The 16,838-nt window shown below is 32.7% G+C and overlaps 2 protein-coding genes across 2 annotated transcripts; one reads left to right on the forward strand and one right to left on the reverse strand.

Annotated features, from left to right (window-relative positions):
• The first annotated feature begins 1,101 nt into the window (after positions 1 to 1,101).
• Positions 1,102 to 11,178, forward strand: LOC115891632. The gene is made up of 3 exons (XM_030912147.1): positions 1,102 to 1,280; positions 10,801 to 10,946; positions 11,011 to 11,178. Exons 1-3 carry the CDS (start codon positions 1,215 to 1,217, stop codon positions 11,090 to 11,092), a joined length of 294 nt encoding a protein of 97 aa, XP_030768007.1. The 5' UTR covers positions 1,102 to 1,214; the 3' UTR covers positions 11,093 to 11,178.
• LOC115891629 (DNA damage-regulated autophagy modulator protein 1-like) lies at positions 2,492 to 10,027 on the reverse strand. The gene is made up of 5 exons (XM_030912143.1): positions 9,473 to 10,027; positions 6,756 to 6,880; positions 6,364 to 6,587; positions 4,578 to 4,716; positions 2,492 to 2,731 (listed from the first exon to the last, which is right to left on the reverse strand). The coding sequence occupies exons 1-5, from the start codon at positions 9,586 to 9,588 to the stop codon at positions 2,505 to 2,507; spliced, it is 831 nt and encodes a 276-aa protein (XP_030768003.1). The 5' UTR covers positions 9,589 to 10,027; the 3' UTR covers positions 2,492 to 2,504.
• Positions 11,179 to 16,838: the final 5,660 nt, after the last annotated feature.

The raw sequence follows: 16,838 nt of genomic DNA on the forward strand, positions 1-16,838 counted from the left end.
TGTAAAACATAGCGGGAACGAAGGACAAAATGAAATTTTGACCGGCAGTAGAGAAAATGGGTAAAATAAAATGTTTTCAAGCGAAAATTGTACAAATTGGGAATAGTTTTGAATATTTTAGGTGATTTACAAAAAGTATAATTTAAATAAGTTTTTCTAATTTTCTCCTGATTTTTTGGGGGGGTATTGACCATTTGACCTCATGGTTAAGCCGCCAGTGGTTTTAACATAACATCATTCAACATCGTTGATTAAAGGATCAACAATAATATTTTAAAGATACGATATCACATGCGAGGACGTACCATCAGCCTACAATATCGAAAAATAACGGCGTGAGCGATGGCTATGAAATGAAGATCGCTGTCATTTTATATGTAAAATTATATGGGGAACGTCATTAATGTTAATTTCCAAGCCAACTGGATGCCGTTTTGCTAATGTAATGTGTTCTCTTATTATGCGTGCTTTAAAAATGTCTTAAATTACCTACAAAAACGCGTACTTTTCAGGACAATTTTTTTTTAATTCTACTGTCCGTAAAGACGAACGGACCCTCAATTAACTTTTAATTGTCTCACAACAATTTTTTTTATAAGTAAGATTTGTCCTGTGCGTTTAACAACAAATACCACCCCCCAAAAATTATTTTACGCAAAACGGCCTCCACTGCACCGCATTAAATTAAAAGCTAGCTTTACATCTGTCGCCGCGCAGCTGCCGATTGCATTTTCAACGAAGCGGCAAACGCAGACGTCCAATCCTCCCTTTGAAAAACTGGCCCAGTTCCCATGCCGCTCCCTACAAATTGTAGTACGAACAGACACCTTGAGGTTTAGGGCTGGTACTATCGAATCGAAAAGTAATCAGATAATTTTTAAGCGTATTTTTTCATAAAAGCTCGTTTCTCCAGTGATTTTTCTAAAATCTTTTTATGATTGTTTATAGTATCTTTTCTTTTACATTAAATTTTTATAGTGGTTAAATAAATATTAAAAGATTTGGTGGGCAGAATATTGTGCTGTCGTTACTTGGAAATTGAAGTGTACATCACCCTCATGGCATATGTGATTTTTGAAGCACATGCCGGATAGGCTCAAATCATGTTGTAGCTTCACGGAGAGTGTGTCAAATATTGCCAAGTGCGGTGTAATCTACAGATATATCTGTATTTAAAGTATTTTTAATTTATTATTATTTATTGTTCGGGTAAAATGAAGAGAGAAAAATTTGAAAATAAATCGGCAAAATCAGGGGATAGGCGAGTCATTAGACACAGGGTAAGTAACAACAGGACCGTATTCAGTTAATATATCTCATTTTAATGGTTTTAAAAGACCATTTTCAGTTGCAGTAACCTTTATTTGTTATTTTTTTTTCTAAAAAATATTCTTCTATGAAATAAATCGAAATAGGATTAGAATTTTGTATTTTTATATTTAAAAAAATCGAAATTAACGAATAAATATCGATTTTTGTTTGAAAATACCTTAGATGTTCCGTATGATTGAAAAAAAAACGACGTCAAAGTGTGCTGGGGAATGAAATTCGATGATAATTTTGGCGAGGTCAATCTCTACACGTCATTTACTAAAAATTGACATAGAACTTGTCAAAATTAACACTAATTAAAGAAATTTTAAAAAGGAATAGGAATACAGGGTGGTCCGAACTGAGTTAAAATTAATCATAAATTTTTCTGCGAAAAAATAATGATAAAACAGTTTCTCTTGAACTTCCGACACAAAAACATTTCAAATTTATGATTTCAGTCTAATAACTATTTAGTCAACATGTTTAATTTATGTCAATGATGACAGGTATTGATAATTTCCATTCCAAACATCTCGAGAACCATTACTCGTAACGATTTTTATCAAGAGACATTTTCTACGTAAAAGACATCTTAAATGTATATCTTTTCACTCAGTAGTTTTATACAGGAACGGACGAAAAGTTATATTACTCTTTAAATCAGTTAAAAAATAGGTAGGTAGCGCACTCTAAAAGTAGGAGTCATATTGACATCAAAATCAAATTTCTCATGTCAAAAAACTTCCGGGCACCAATTTTTATCCAAATATTGACTGTTGCTTCAAAAATTATTTGGAAAAAAATCGAAATAAAAATGAAACTTCTACACCCTGTATCTCCGAAACTAAGCATTTTAGGACATACATTTATACGAACTTTTTTACTTATTTTAATGTGCAGAATATGCTGCCAAGTTTCCGGAATACAGTTCGGAACATCCTGTAGAACGTTTCCAGACACTCAAATTTATTTCCAAAAAAATATTTTTTCTCGAAATTTAAACTACACCATTTAAAAATAATTTTTAATCAATAAAGTAGAGTTAGAGCCAAATAATGAAGTCTAGGGTTTGACCTCGCTAAAATTATTTCATCGATTGTCATTTCTTAACCGTCTTTGACGCCGTTTTTTTCGATCGCATGGTATTATAGGAACTGTGGTGTTGAAATGAAACACATTTTTGGTATATTTTACGGTAATTTAGGACTACTTCCTGCCGTTATATTAGGACTACCGAGTGCCGTTATACGTTCGACTAAGATTATTTTAGGCCCTTCCCACACAATGTCTTTAAACTCCTTATAAAATAACAAAATGTATATTAACAGTGCCGTGGCACAGATCCACTCCGAATTGGTGCTGATCTGGTGCAGCTTTGCCCCTCCATCGTCAGCTTGCCATTTTGTGACGTCCTCACCTGAAAACATCACAAAAATACATTAAATTCATTGTGTGACTAATGAACCAAACTGTACAAAATAAACATAAGCTAATTCTAGTTATTAAAGATTAGGTTTTGAAAGAGACCATTATTGTTACTTAGAAAACGTCGTAAATGTATATTTTTTCACTCGGTAGTTTTATACAGGTACGGAAGATACACACATGGCCAAAATTATTGCATATAACGATATTTTTATTTTATTTTGGACCTACTATGATTCTTTTTATATTTTTGGACTTATTGGCTTACTACACGACTAACTAATATAAAATTAAAAATCTAAGTGCAACTAGGCTATTATAATTTTATTTCATAATGAGTGAAAATCAACAAAAACAAATTTCATTTTAAACAGAAAATATTGAAAACAATTTTAATTATTTCTCACAACTAATAGTTTGTATTGCCTCCTCGAGCCTCAATGCAAGCTGTGAGACGACGTGGCATGCTCTCAATTAAGTTGTCCAGAAGATACGGGGGGATCATTCCTTTTGGCAATATGGCGTTTTAGCATGCCCCAAGCATGCTCAATCACATTCATATCTGGAGACATCGGTGGCCACCACAGTTTTCTTATACCTTCTTCCTCACAAAATTCGTGAACCGCTAAAGTGCGACGGGGAGGAGCATTATCGTCCATGTAAACAAATTCATCCCCCATTGCCCCTCGAAATGGACGCACAATAGGCTCTAAAACGTCTCTAAGATATGAGGCACCTGTCATTGTGCCATCAATAAAAACAAGAGGAGTTCGAGCTCCGTGCATTATACCTGCCCATACCATAATGCTTCCTTCCCCCTTGAAACGGGACACGGGGTTGAGCTGCATTCAAGCGTGCTCGTCTTCAGATGCTCTCCTAGTTCGTCGCGAGTCTGACACTAGGCCTATTCTAGTTTCAACACTAAACATGACGAAATTCCAATTAGGTCCATTTGCTCTCATCTCCTCAGCCCATTGTAGTCGCGTAATTTTGTGCTGTAAATTAAGCTTCGGAACACGTAGAGGCCTCCTTAAATGTAATCCTTTGCCATGGAGTCTTCTTGCTATGGTCTTTATTGAAACATTTGCTTCTTCAAGGCGAGCTAACACATTTTTAATAGCAGTACTAGAAAGCAGGGGATTGCGTCGTGCAATTAGGGATATTTTATGGTCTTGCACAGCAGTAGTAACTCTCTTTCTACCACTTCCAGACCGGTCTGTAACCTCGTTTGTCTCCCTGAATTTTTTAATATTTGCGAAACATCGCTTTGGTTAACTCCTACAATTTCATCTATTGCAACTTGTCGGTAGCCCTGTTGAGACACTGTTACTATTCTAACTCTATTAAACTGTGAAATAATGTTTCTAGGCATTTTAAGGTCAAAACAATGGTCAAATTTCTTCTGAAACCCCAGAGACCACAATTCGAAATGTGCAAGAATTTGTAATAATATTGGATCTGAACGATAAACATTGTTTACCATATCCATTTTAATAAAAAAAAAAATTATGACAGATTATCAAAGCTATGTATAAAAAAAGATTCTTTAAATTCTTTTCCGTATATTTTTAAACGATATATGCAGTAATTTTGGCCATGTGTTTAAGTTATTAGGTACTCTTGAAACCAGTTAAAAAATATGTAGGTGCCGCCCTCTACAAGTAGGAATCATATTACCTTAGAAATCGAATTTTAGGACGTACATTTTATACGAACTTTTTTACCGGTAGAATATATGCTTTCTAAGTTTCCCGGAATAAAATTCGGACCACCCTGTATAATAGAAACTATTATTTTGAGGTACATTTTCTTTACTTGTTAATTTTTTAAATAATTACCTGTGAACTCGGAAAGAGCCTTCAGGCCTGTGCCGACGCAGATGACAGATGTCGAAACAGCCACAATTGAGAGAAATATCCTAAACATGGTTGTTTTTCTCTGGCCCAACACCGGTGATATTTTTATGTATATGTAAGTCTAAAAATTATTGTTATCACTGTATTTAAAATGCGGTAACTATTTTCCATAACATTATTTTTAGCTATACAGGGTGTCTCAGAAATAAGTGCAGGTATTTTAAGGGGCGGTTAGATCTGGTTAAAAGAAACATCTTTTCTCTTTACCATTTTTAAAATAAACTGAAAATAACCGAGTTATTCAACTTTGAAAATTTTAAAAAATAATGGCAACATTTTGAGGACCGCTGGCGATAACGGGCTATTAAGGCTTTTTTCAGCTTATCTGACGCCTCAGGTGAATAAACAAGTGGCACTAAAAAGTTATTTTTACCATAGCAACTGTTAAAATTGCCTTAAGGTGTACGCGCACTGAATCGGTACCAGTCCGGCGAGAAACGGCGAAGGCGGTTACTCGACTATCGTAAATAGGTAGAGGTAGGAATCTGGCCTCTACAGGCCGAAATGTTTTAGTGGACGCCTGCGCCGTCTATATGTACGATGGTCGCAGTCGCTTTTGCTGGTCGGTCCGATCCGATGCAGTGCGCGCGGAGCCTTATAGGCTTATATCTATCAAAAATAGTGGATAAAATAGTACTTTCACCGCAAGGGTTGATTAAATGATACTTTAACAGCGAGGACAGGTTAAAAACTTTATTTCTTCTCGCACGTTTTTTAATTGCTTCCATTTTTGAAAATGTTTGTATTCCTTTTCATAAATTATTCGGGATTTAAATGGAAGTATTTTAGTTTGGATATGGCGTTTGTCGCCTCAGCCTGAATATCTGTTGGTAATTGACTTATTTCGTTTTGAGCCATTTCTGGCTCCAATTCAATCAGCAATCGACACGAAATTGAATTAAAAAATATTGACTCAAAACTGACAACTAAAGAGACAGCTTTATTTTTTATTTGTCAACTTACATAGAAACCAACGCCAACCCAGCACAATATTTTTTCTACTCGTAATAAATTCCTTGAAATAATAATTTATGAATATTTTTAAAACGTAACTTGCTATGGAAAAAAATATTGTTTTATACACGACGATAAAATTGCATTATCGTCTCCCGAAATTAATTCACTCGCGAATACTATTTTATCGTCTTGTATAAAAAATAACTAAAAATTGCCCGGAAAATGTCAAGAAAAATATAAAATTTTTAACATTTTTTTTTTGCAAAAAAACCTTATAGGCGTGTTTTTGCGTCCGAAATATACTACCAGTTAAAATATTTGCACTTATTTCTGGGATACCCTGTATATACAGGGTGTAATGGAAGTAAGACTATTCAAGAACACTTGGCTATTCTTAATAAATAATGTCGAATAATTTTAATGGAAAAAACGTATGTTTCACAACAGTAAAATTACAGTACGTCTGTCCGTTCTGTAGCTACGGGGTAACCGTGAGAGGGGAAACGATATTCTCTCGATGTTTTTCGTAAAAGAATAGACGACGCACGGGTCCCATCAATAAAAATTCGATAAATTTGCAAGTGGCCAATAAAATGAGTGGGCGGAGCGATTTGCGGTGACGTACTCGTCAAGTCGACGTATAAAATATATTGCTGTTTATTTAAATGTTTTTGTCCACATTCCTTTCATAGACACAGATCCAGCACACGTACTGTACTAAAATAATAAATACAATCATATCATAACTTACTTGTGCGCTTAGATACAAGGATCCGGCTACGAAACACAGAATTGCCCCAGACCAGTGAACAACGGGAGCATTCGTTTCTTGAAAGTTAGCAACTAGATTGATACCTAGAACGGTAAGCCCACCCACAAAAATAGCTACTTTGTTATAACTACAATTTTTGCTTATGTGATGCTTTTTACATATTTCCTCTACGTGGAGATACTTAATATAAACAGCTACACCAACTAAAAATATGAAGAAAATCATAAAATATTTTCCAACAGTAAAATGACAGCTTATTCAGAACCAGCTGGTCATTTTTGCCTCTTTTCAGATTTACATAGCACGCTGGTTATGGATAGGCTGTACTGTGGTAGATTAAGTAAGTGATGAAAGTGAAGAAAAAAACTTACGTAAAAATGATAAAATATTTAGAACAAATCCAAAAATGCAGCTTTCTGGTGGAATGGTTCCTGTATCGCTGATATAAGGCAGGAGGTATGTCACGTGTTTAAAATGGATATAGGCCAGATAAAATCTAAAAATTAAATTTGTAATATTAAAATTTACAATAACAAATAAAGCAAAAAGGGTATAGCCGGATTATTATGGGAAATCTGGCCCCGCGGCTTTTTGGACTCGCACTCAGGGGATGGATTTGGTATCGAATCAAAATAATTCGCCTAAAGTTTTAGCTCTTTAACTTAAACGGTTTTCAAGATTTCCAAAAAAAAACCGTTTTTTCAATTTTATTTTTATTTTTATAGTAAAATTTAAAAATAATAATATTTTTTTTCTAATTCTTAAAAGTCTAAGACATGAAAAAATAATATGATCGTGAATTTTAGACGAAAAACCGATTTTAGCCGAGGAAAGAAAATTAAAATCTTCATTTTTTTAACCTTTGTGAAATGTGTCACTCACTAGAAATCAGAAAATATTTTTTTTACTTCTTTACACTCAGGAATTTTTTAGAATTTTTTTAAGTGGTAGAACAATATGAAAAAAATTAAAAACTAATTTCTTTTTCTAAAATCTTCTTTTAACTAACTTATATTTTTGTTTAGTTAAAAAAGTGAGTAGAAAAAATTTTGTCATTAAAAAGACACCCTTGCAAGAAATAAACATAATATAAACGTCTATTACGCTGTACTGTTCGGATCGCTGTCAGGTGTCAGGGGTCGGGTAAAGCGGGTATGTGGCCGAAGGAAATATATATTATCATGACCAACATGACAGACAGGCCAGAGACATCGATTTGTGACGTCACCGCACTAGTCCGGCTTTTGTATTCTGCAATATGGTACTGCATATAGGTTTTGCATAGATAATAGTATTTATTGATAGTTTTGCCAGATATAAATATGAAAAATATTATACAGAAAGGTATTAAAAAATAACATTAACTTTTTATCGCGTTAAAGTAATTGAATAGCATTAAAATTTAGATCTAAAGCACGAATATTAATATGAAATAAACTACAGCATAAGATGAACAAAATAAAATCTAGATAATAAAAAGCATGTCCTAAAATTGCGTTAGCGAGTATTTATCAACTAGTAATAATATACCTGTGATAAAAAGTTTCCAAATATTAAAAAATTTGAAAACTATACGTTTATCGACAAGTTAAGAAAATGTATTGTATATGATAACGGCAGAATACATTTTAAAGTTTAATTAAAAATAATTGTAAAAATTTGCCTAATATATTTAAAAAATGTGGATATCAGATAGAATTAACTATTAACATTAAGTAATTTGTAGTTCGATGTTCATCAAGTAACCATCTCCATTATTCGTAAATAAAAAGATAAAGATATCATTTTTTTTTATATAAAATACTGAAATAAAGTACAAATTCATTTAATTTCTTTAAAATATATTGCCATTTCATAATAATAATAATACTTTTCAATATTTATTTCATCCTGAATTTCCAAATCTTGTTTTCTTTCATCGGGACGTTTTCTCTTTATGGGAACATGCACAGAGGGTCCATAAGAGGGTTGATTTGGAAAAATTGTAGGCACAGCATGTTCTGTAGGTTTTGGACGTGACCTAGTTACAGTTAATATTGTTGGGAAAGAGAATGTAGACAGAGCCTGAGGACTTATTATAATTGTTGCTACAAGGCACAGGCACAGGACAATGTCGCGGAATTTTTTATTTCACAAAGAAAAAATAAAGAAACGAAAACTGTTTTACATAAAAATACACGTCACTTACGTTGGTTTAACACTATACACTAACACTAACGCTATTAATTATGTTTTTTATATAAATTCCCCAACTTTTTCCTAGTCCGGACACACAGCCGGCATCGCCGGTGTTACTATAATTTTTACCGAAAATATGGTTTTTTCGCGGGTACGATGTTATGAATCGGATCTAGATAGTTCACTAATCACTCAAAATTATTTAGTATAATTTTATTAGCATAGAAATGCGTAAAAAACACAGATTTGTTGCGAAACTAATGAAAACAATTGGTTTGTTTACGACTACTAATTCTGGAGCACTTCGGTAGAACTGTCAAAACAGTCAGGCCTTAAATATGACGTTAGCCACGATATTATATATCAGAAATCTAACTAAAGCTTGATAAACTGATCCTGTCGTGTTAATCCACACCCAAAATTCCAAACACACGTGCTTTGATTAAGGTTTGCAGAGCTTCAGAATTTGCCATAAAATAGCGACCAATTTGTTACAAAACCATATAAATTATATATCACTCTAATCACAAAACTTCAATCTATTTCCGTATTGTAACGGAATTTTAAATTATGTCTTTATTTTCGAGAAAATTTAGTCCAAACATAAGGAATATTTTGTTGATGTTTGACCATCAAAATCTTAAAAACAAAGAAGTTGTCTAAAAATTGTGCTACAATACGGATATGGTATAATCATTTATCTTTAATTTCCTTCTTCATTTGTGTAAAAATACCTAGCCAGATTTACATAAAACGTTAAATGCCGAAGTGAAATGGACTCTTAAACAAAAATCACAAGTTTTTTTTTCTAGGAGCTACAGATACCCGATGCTCTATTGCCGGAACTTAATAAAAAACCGGAACGAAAAAATAATAATTATTACTATATAATATATATAATTGGACTTACGTTACAGAGATACCTCCTACCATCAAAACCGCGATAACAATGGGAAGAATCTGCAAATTAGACCCGAACTTGTTCCACATACTTGTATTTTTCTGTACCTCTTTTTCTTTTTTCATAGAAACAAAATATCTGGATATGATGTGGATGTGTATTAAGTTGACATCTCTTTCCCAACTCTTCAATTTACTAGACACTTTTATTACAGCTCACTCACCAACAATATGTAACATTTTCATTTCGCCAAACCATAGCTTGTCCTTTGAACTTTGAAGCTAGGAAGGTTATACTGTAATTATTATTTTTCTATATTCCTATTAAGTAATATTTTCCTATAAATTATCAAAATATGAATATATCCTGCAAGTAGTTTTATATACTATATTGTTATTTTCACTACTACATTTGAATTAAAGTTAGTAAGGTATTCGGAAAACACTGTTTAACTAATGAACTTGTTTACAAAACAATAAGAATTAATTGATTATACGGTTTTTAATTGTAATGCCCATTGTGCTTAAAATAAAGTCAATAAATGTCATTAAAGTTTATAATGTCATATGTCAGGAAATGTTACTTTGAAATTTTGGAATTGACAAAATACAAAAATTTTTATTAACAACAAGGTCAGCTTTAGTTATATATATTTAGTTATCTCTGTTAACAGGTATTTTATATACAGGGTGTTTAAAAATGAAAGGGTAAATTTTAGGAGGTGATAAAAAAAGTCATTTTTTTGTCATTCAAACGGTTGTCGTATTATAACTTTTTTATTTTTTCAGATAAAGAAACAAGATTTGGTATGTTAGTATGTGACATAAATTAGGATTGATTGACGTATTCAATTGTTTTTGATCACTTCCTGTTTCACCGGAAATGACTACAACTTTTGATTTTTAAATGGCACCCTCGGTATATTTTTACTTTAATCGATAGAAAATGAATGACATACCATATGTCAACTTTTGACATTTTTGTTTGACAAAACAAATCGTACTTTAAATTACAATCTGGAGGGCCATGACTGTGTTAAAAATACTAATTTTTAATCAAGGAGCCTGGAAAAATAGATTTGATCGTCTAATGTTTTTCGTGTCTTGTCCTGACCTGTTAAAATATGCCTGAATCGTATTTTTAATCATATCTAAATTTTTCCAAATGGAACAAGGGCGGTTCATTAGCATATTTGGAAAAAGCAGTTTATTACAAATAATTTGGTACCACACACTTGGTATTTCGAGTCAAATTGTCCTTTTGAACCGCATGTTACAATTTCAAATAAATATATAGGGTGTTCAACTTTGATTACACAAAATTCATTATTATTTCAGACGCGAGAGCCTGACCGCGTCACAGAAATGCTGAAGCTCTGTCTCCAGAGGATCTGCGAGCTGCAAGCCGAGATGAACCAAGTAGATGAAGAAGTCCATGATCCAGAGGCTGAAGGATATACAGCGTGTGCCATGGAAACACTCAGGTAAAAATCCAGACACTTTCAGAACATCGTACTTGGTCAGTTATGTGTTTCCGATGTTTAACAGGTTTCTGACAGCTCAGGGAATGTCACCTGACCATCCTGTCGTCAGGGCTTTGACAGATAGACTGCTTCGAAACAGAGACTGACAATGAAAAAGCTTAATATCCCTAGATTATACAGGGTACCCCAGAAATAAGTGCAAGTATTTTAACTGGTAGTAGGTATAGTTTAAACCCAGAAACACGCCTATGAGGTTTTTTTCGCAAAAAAAAATTTTTTGGAAGTTTTTTTAGTTTTTAGCCAAAAAACATAATTTCTTGATAATATGGCAACATAGGTATTAGATTAAATTTACAAGAAAGAAAATCTAGAAAAGATCCAGTGGTTCTCAAAATTTTAGCAGAAAATCATTTTTCTGGAAATTTTCAAAGTAAAATAACTTCGTTATTTTGGACTTATTTGAAAAACGATAAAGAGAAAATATGTTTCTTTTATCGAGTTATATATCGCACTTATTTCTGGGACGTTTAGTAAATACAGGGTATTTACTAAACTTACAGGGTGAGTCTTAAATAAGTGCAATTATTTTCAATTCATTGGTAGATCTTGATAAAAGAGACCTATTTTCTTTTTGCCGTTTTTCAAATAAGTCCAAAATAACTGAGTTATTCAAGCTTGAACATTAAAAAAAATGATTTAAGTATTTTTAAAAAATTTTGAGAGCCACCGAATTTTTTCTGTATTTGCATCCCTAGAGATTAAGAAATTATACCGTGGGAAAATTTGCCATGGACAAAAAAGTTTTCTAAAATATACAGGAAAATTAAAAAAAAACGCACGATTTTCAACATCTTTTTTCTCAATTTTTCAATCACTAGACTTTTTTGTCCATGTGGCAACACAGCTGGGGCGTCGGCTGATTACCATTGGATGCCGGTGGTTCTCAAAATGTAAACATTATTTTTTTAATTTTTAAAGTTATATAACACGGTTATTTTCAATTTATTTTTAAATTGTTAAATAGAAAATATGTGTCATTTTATCAGATCTACCACTCCTCAATATACACACACGGGAAAAGTCTAGGGATATTACAATTTTATCCAGCCATCGTCAGTAATTTTATTATTTGCATTTCTGATATAATAAAATTAAAATAAACAAATAGTTTACAGGACGTAATGGAAATAAAAATGCGAAATTTACCGAATTTTTCAAATTTACCTTGATTTTTATTGAACTCAAAAAAATACACACATTTTTTCTATTCTAAACTGTGAATTAAAAAAAAGATAAAACCATTTTTACTTAATAAAGGGTATAGCCTCCTCTACTGTTCATTACAGCCCTACATCGTCTCTCCATGCTCCTGATCAGGTTGTCGATCTCTTCTTGAGGTACAGCCTGCCACGCTGCATTCACGGCCCGAACCAGATCCCTACGAGTTTCACGAGGCATACCCATTCTCAAAATTCTTCTTTGGACCTCGTCCCATACGTGCTCGATGGGGTTGAGGTCAGGAGATTGTGCCGGCCAGGGTAAGATGTTTAATTGATGAACATTGATAAACTCACTTACCACTCTGGCTGTATGAGGCCGTGCATTGTCATGCATGAGAATGAAGTTTCTCCCAAAATCATTGGCATATGGTAACACGACAGGCTCAAGAATTAAATCACAATATGTGATTCCTGTTAGAAACCTTTCAAGAAAAACGAGATCGGTTTTTCGGCCTAACTGGACTCCTCCCCAGACCATAACTGTTCCACCTTCATAAGGGTGCACTTCCTGAACATGATCCAACCGAATAAGATTTCCCGTTTCTCTCCATACCCTAAGCCTTCTCGAATCCGGATGAATTCCAAAGCGTGACTCATCCGTGAAGAGAACATTGGCCCATTGTTCATTCGACCACTGAACATGATCTTGAGCCCACAAATATCGTACCTCTCGATTTCCTCTCGTTAAGGGTTGAGCTTTTCAGGGGCGTCTGCTTCTTAAGTTGACCTCTCATAATCTATTGCGAACAGTGTCAGGACTAACGGTTACATTATGTGTTTCCTGGAGAATTAAACTAAGCTCTGGTGCTGTAAGAGTCGGTCGGCGTCGAGCACTTAATTGTAAAAAATGATCTTGCTGAGTGGTAGTAATGCGATGTCGCCCTGTGTACCTTTCAGCAACATCACCACTTTCACGGTAGCGTGCACTTAATCGCGATATTACACTTTGCGTTGTATTTAATGCTCTAGCTACGTCGATTTGGCGCATTCCAGCTTCCAGCATACCCATGACCCTTAGCATTTCGTCTCTGTTAAGATGTCTACGCTCCATAATGTCGTTTAATACTAAACAGAGTTATTTGAATGAATTCTTGCCAGTTATCATAAAAACATAGCCAGTACAGGTTAAATTCGAACAATTGATGCTAGGTGCTTTTTATACATTTGACAAAAAATGCACACACAACACACACTTCTGCAAATATCCCAAATTTAGAAATAACTAGTGTGACTACTTCGGTTCAATCGAAGTAGAAAGAATCGGCCTACAAATATGTGATTGTTTATTCAAAACATTTATTTTTAACTTTAATAAAATGATATCCCTAGATTTTTCCGGTATGTGTACTTGCACTTATTTCAGAGACACCCTGTATAGTATTTTCTAGTTGTACGACTTGTGTATATTTTTTGTATCTCATTTGTCTGTTCAAATTCCAAGTAAACTTAGTTCCGTTAGATAAAAAATTAAACATACACTTTTTTTAATGATTTCGTATGGAAAAAATAATACAAAAAAATGCAATTAATTGTACATTGTAATTATTCTAATTTTATATCAGGTTGATTATTTTTTTTTTATTTTTAACTGAAATTATAGCAATCAAAATAAATTTAATATTTTTCCATTCCAAAGATCTGTTTATTTAAATTCAGATCGTATTAGAAAATATAAAAAATATTTTTTTTTACTCTTGTAGAAATTAGAAATGTAAGATACGGTTCTGCACTTTGTAAATTAATAATTAAACAGGAAATTTGAACAGACGATTATAAAATAAAAAAAATGTTATTATTAAGTTCTGTTCATAACTTGTACAGGGCAGCCTAAATTAAGGACAGAATATTCCAATACAGGGTGTTTTAGATGAAAGGGTTATCTAGTCCATATAAATAGGAATGTAATAAGTAGTAATACAATGAAACTTTTAGGATAATTATAGTAGCGTAATAATTTTATATTTATTAATAATTAAGCTAAGTAGATTTTAAGTGAAAAATTCTAGTCATTGTGTAAACTCTAGTCATTTTTTACTATTTATATATTTTATCTATTTTGGTACTAAATAAATCATGATTCTGTAATATTAGTATTTTATTTGTGTCTATTATTATTAATATGGTTATACAGGATGTCTTAAAAAGCATGTACTATCTCTCGTTGGGAGATTCGATCCGCACGTAAAAATAAGATTTATTTTCTATATCAACATAGGTCCTCAGATTCTGCTTTGTTTCGTATACCTACATGAGGTTAAGTCTTTAATTTTTCGATTTATTATAATTTTTTTCCAAGTGTTTTTAGTGATACAAATGAAATTTTTGGGATAAAAGTTACTATAAGCGCATACCGGGTGCGTCTCAAAAGTGGCTTACCCCTATAACATTTAAATTTTTTCAGATAAAAAAACGAAATTTGATTTGTTAGTATATGACATAAATTAGGATTGATTGATGTATTCAATTGGTTTTGGTCACTTCCTGTTTCACCGGAAATGACTACAACTTTTGATTTTTAAATGGCACCCTCGGTATATTTCTATTTTATTCGATAGAAAATGATACTCTGAATAGAATGACATATCACATGTCAACTTTTGACATTTTTGTATATGGTTTATTTGAAATTGTAATAACACGGGGTACATTGACAATCTGACTCGAAATACCAAGTGTGTGGTACCAAATTATTCATAAAAAATGCTTTTTCCAAATATTCTAATGAGCCACCCTTGTTCCATTTAAAAAAAAATTGAGATATGATTAAAAATACGATTTAGGCATATTTTAACAGGTTAGGACAAGACACGGAAAACATTAGACGAACAAAACTATTTTCCAAGGCTCCTTGAAAAAATGAGTGTTTTTAACATAACCATGGCACTCTAGATTGAAATTTAAATACGATTTTTTTTAAACATAAATGTCAAAAGTTGACATATATAATCTGTCATTCTATACAGAGTGTCATTTCAACTTCCGATGAAACAGGAAGTGATCAAAAACAATTCAATACGTCTATCAATCTTAATATATGTCATATACTAACATACCAAATCTCGTTATAAAAAGTTATAGGGGTCAGCCACTTTCGAGACGCACCCGGTATAACCATGAATAAGGTTTGTAACGAACTACAATACTGTTATTTTAAAGATATTTGCATATGCATACCAAATCTCGTTTTTTTATCTAAAAAAATAAAAAAGTTATAGGGGTGGGCCACTTTCGAGACGCACCCGGTATTTTAATGCTAAAAAAGTGTCGACAGATTTACCAGGGACGTGCATACCTATATGTTATCACTGGAATATTTTTCTAACAAAAAAACATGTTCACCACTGACTTTTTTCTCTTAGCTAAATTGTGTAGACTATTTAATGCCGATTAAAAGTGGTATCTTAATATTTTTTCGATTTCGATCACCTTGATGAGATAAACGCAATTTTTATTAATCACAATAATTAATAAAATTAAGAAGATACTTATAAATTAAATTTTATAACAACTAAATGTATTGATATAGCTAGATCTTGACCAAAAGCATACACATGAAATAAAACTACATATAAAACAAATCCTAGATCCTTTTCAAACCCTTGCGTGTGTTAAATCACTCATCTGTAACCAACCACCCCTCACAAAAAATCTACAGACCACTCTAGCACGTACAGAGAACAGCTGAGAGCCAGATGCATCAACAACCCCCATACACGCCAAACCTATCCCCCTTTGATTTTAATTACATCTTTGCCCAGAGCATTTTCAGCCCATTATTATCCTCCGCATATACTATATGCGTCTATTCTAGTCGCAACTCTCTCGACAAAGTGGAGTTTTGTTTATCCCGTTTGGTTTCAGTCTAATAATAACTTCCATATGGCTAGAGATCGATAAAAAATAATATAACATACGCGATAAGTCCTGTAACTTCCTTTAATGAGATCAACGAGAACATGTCAGTGATTAAATTGGGTTTATAGAGTGTAATTTATATTTGGTGGCTTGCCCTTTGTGCGTGTGTTTTTTTTATTGAAAATGATACCTCAAGATGAAGATATTGTGCAAAATGCATCGATTGAAGATGGGCAAAGTCAGATTGTTTTAGAGGGAGATGTTGAGGGGAAGCACAGGTAATATTATTGTTTATTTAAAAAAAGTATTTAGCTGTAAATTCATCCAAAATAATAAAAAAGAAAAATATTTTTTCCATAAAAAATAATTACATACGAATGCTATCCAATAAAAGGAGATTATATTATTATACCTACCTAACTTTCAAACTTTGAAGATAACTGAGTGATATAGTAGAAATAACTCACAGTTTTGTTTATACAGGGTGGCGCACCTCATTCGCCTCGGTTGATTATCCGAAAACGGAAAGATGTAGAAACAAAAGATTTTATGGGTATATGTGGGGAGGCAATGTGCACAATTTAAAATTATTTTGAAATATACAGCGTGTCTCAGAACTAAGATCTATACCAAAGTTATATTTTTTCTTATGGAACACACCCGGTGTTTTATTTAATTTCTTGGGCCCAAAATAAGACATTTATTATAATATATTATATATGTTTAAAATCTTTTGTTTTTGAGATATTTAAAGATA

The sequence above is a fragment of the Sitophilus oryzae genome, unplaced genomic scaffold (assembly GCF_002938485.1).
Source record: "Sitophilus oryzae breed Bouriz unplaced genomic scaffold, Soryzae_2.0 scaffold_1189_pilon_pilon, whole genome shotgun sequence".
In the NCBI taxonomy this organism is placed as follows: domain Eukaryota; kingdom Metazoa; phylum Arthropoda; class Insecta; order Coleoptera; family Curculionidae; genus Sitophilus; species Sitophilus oryzae.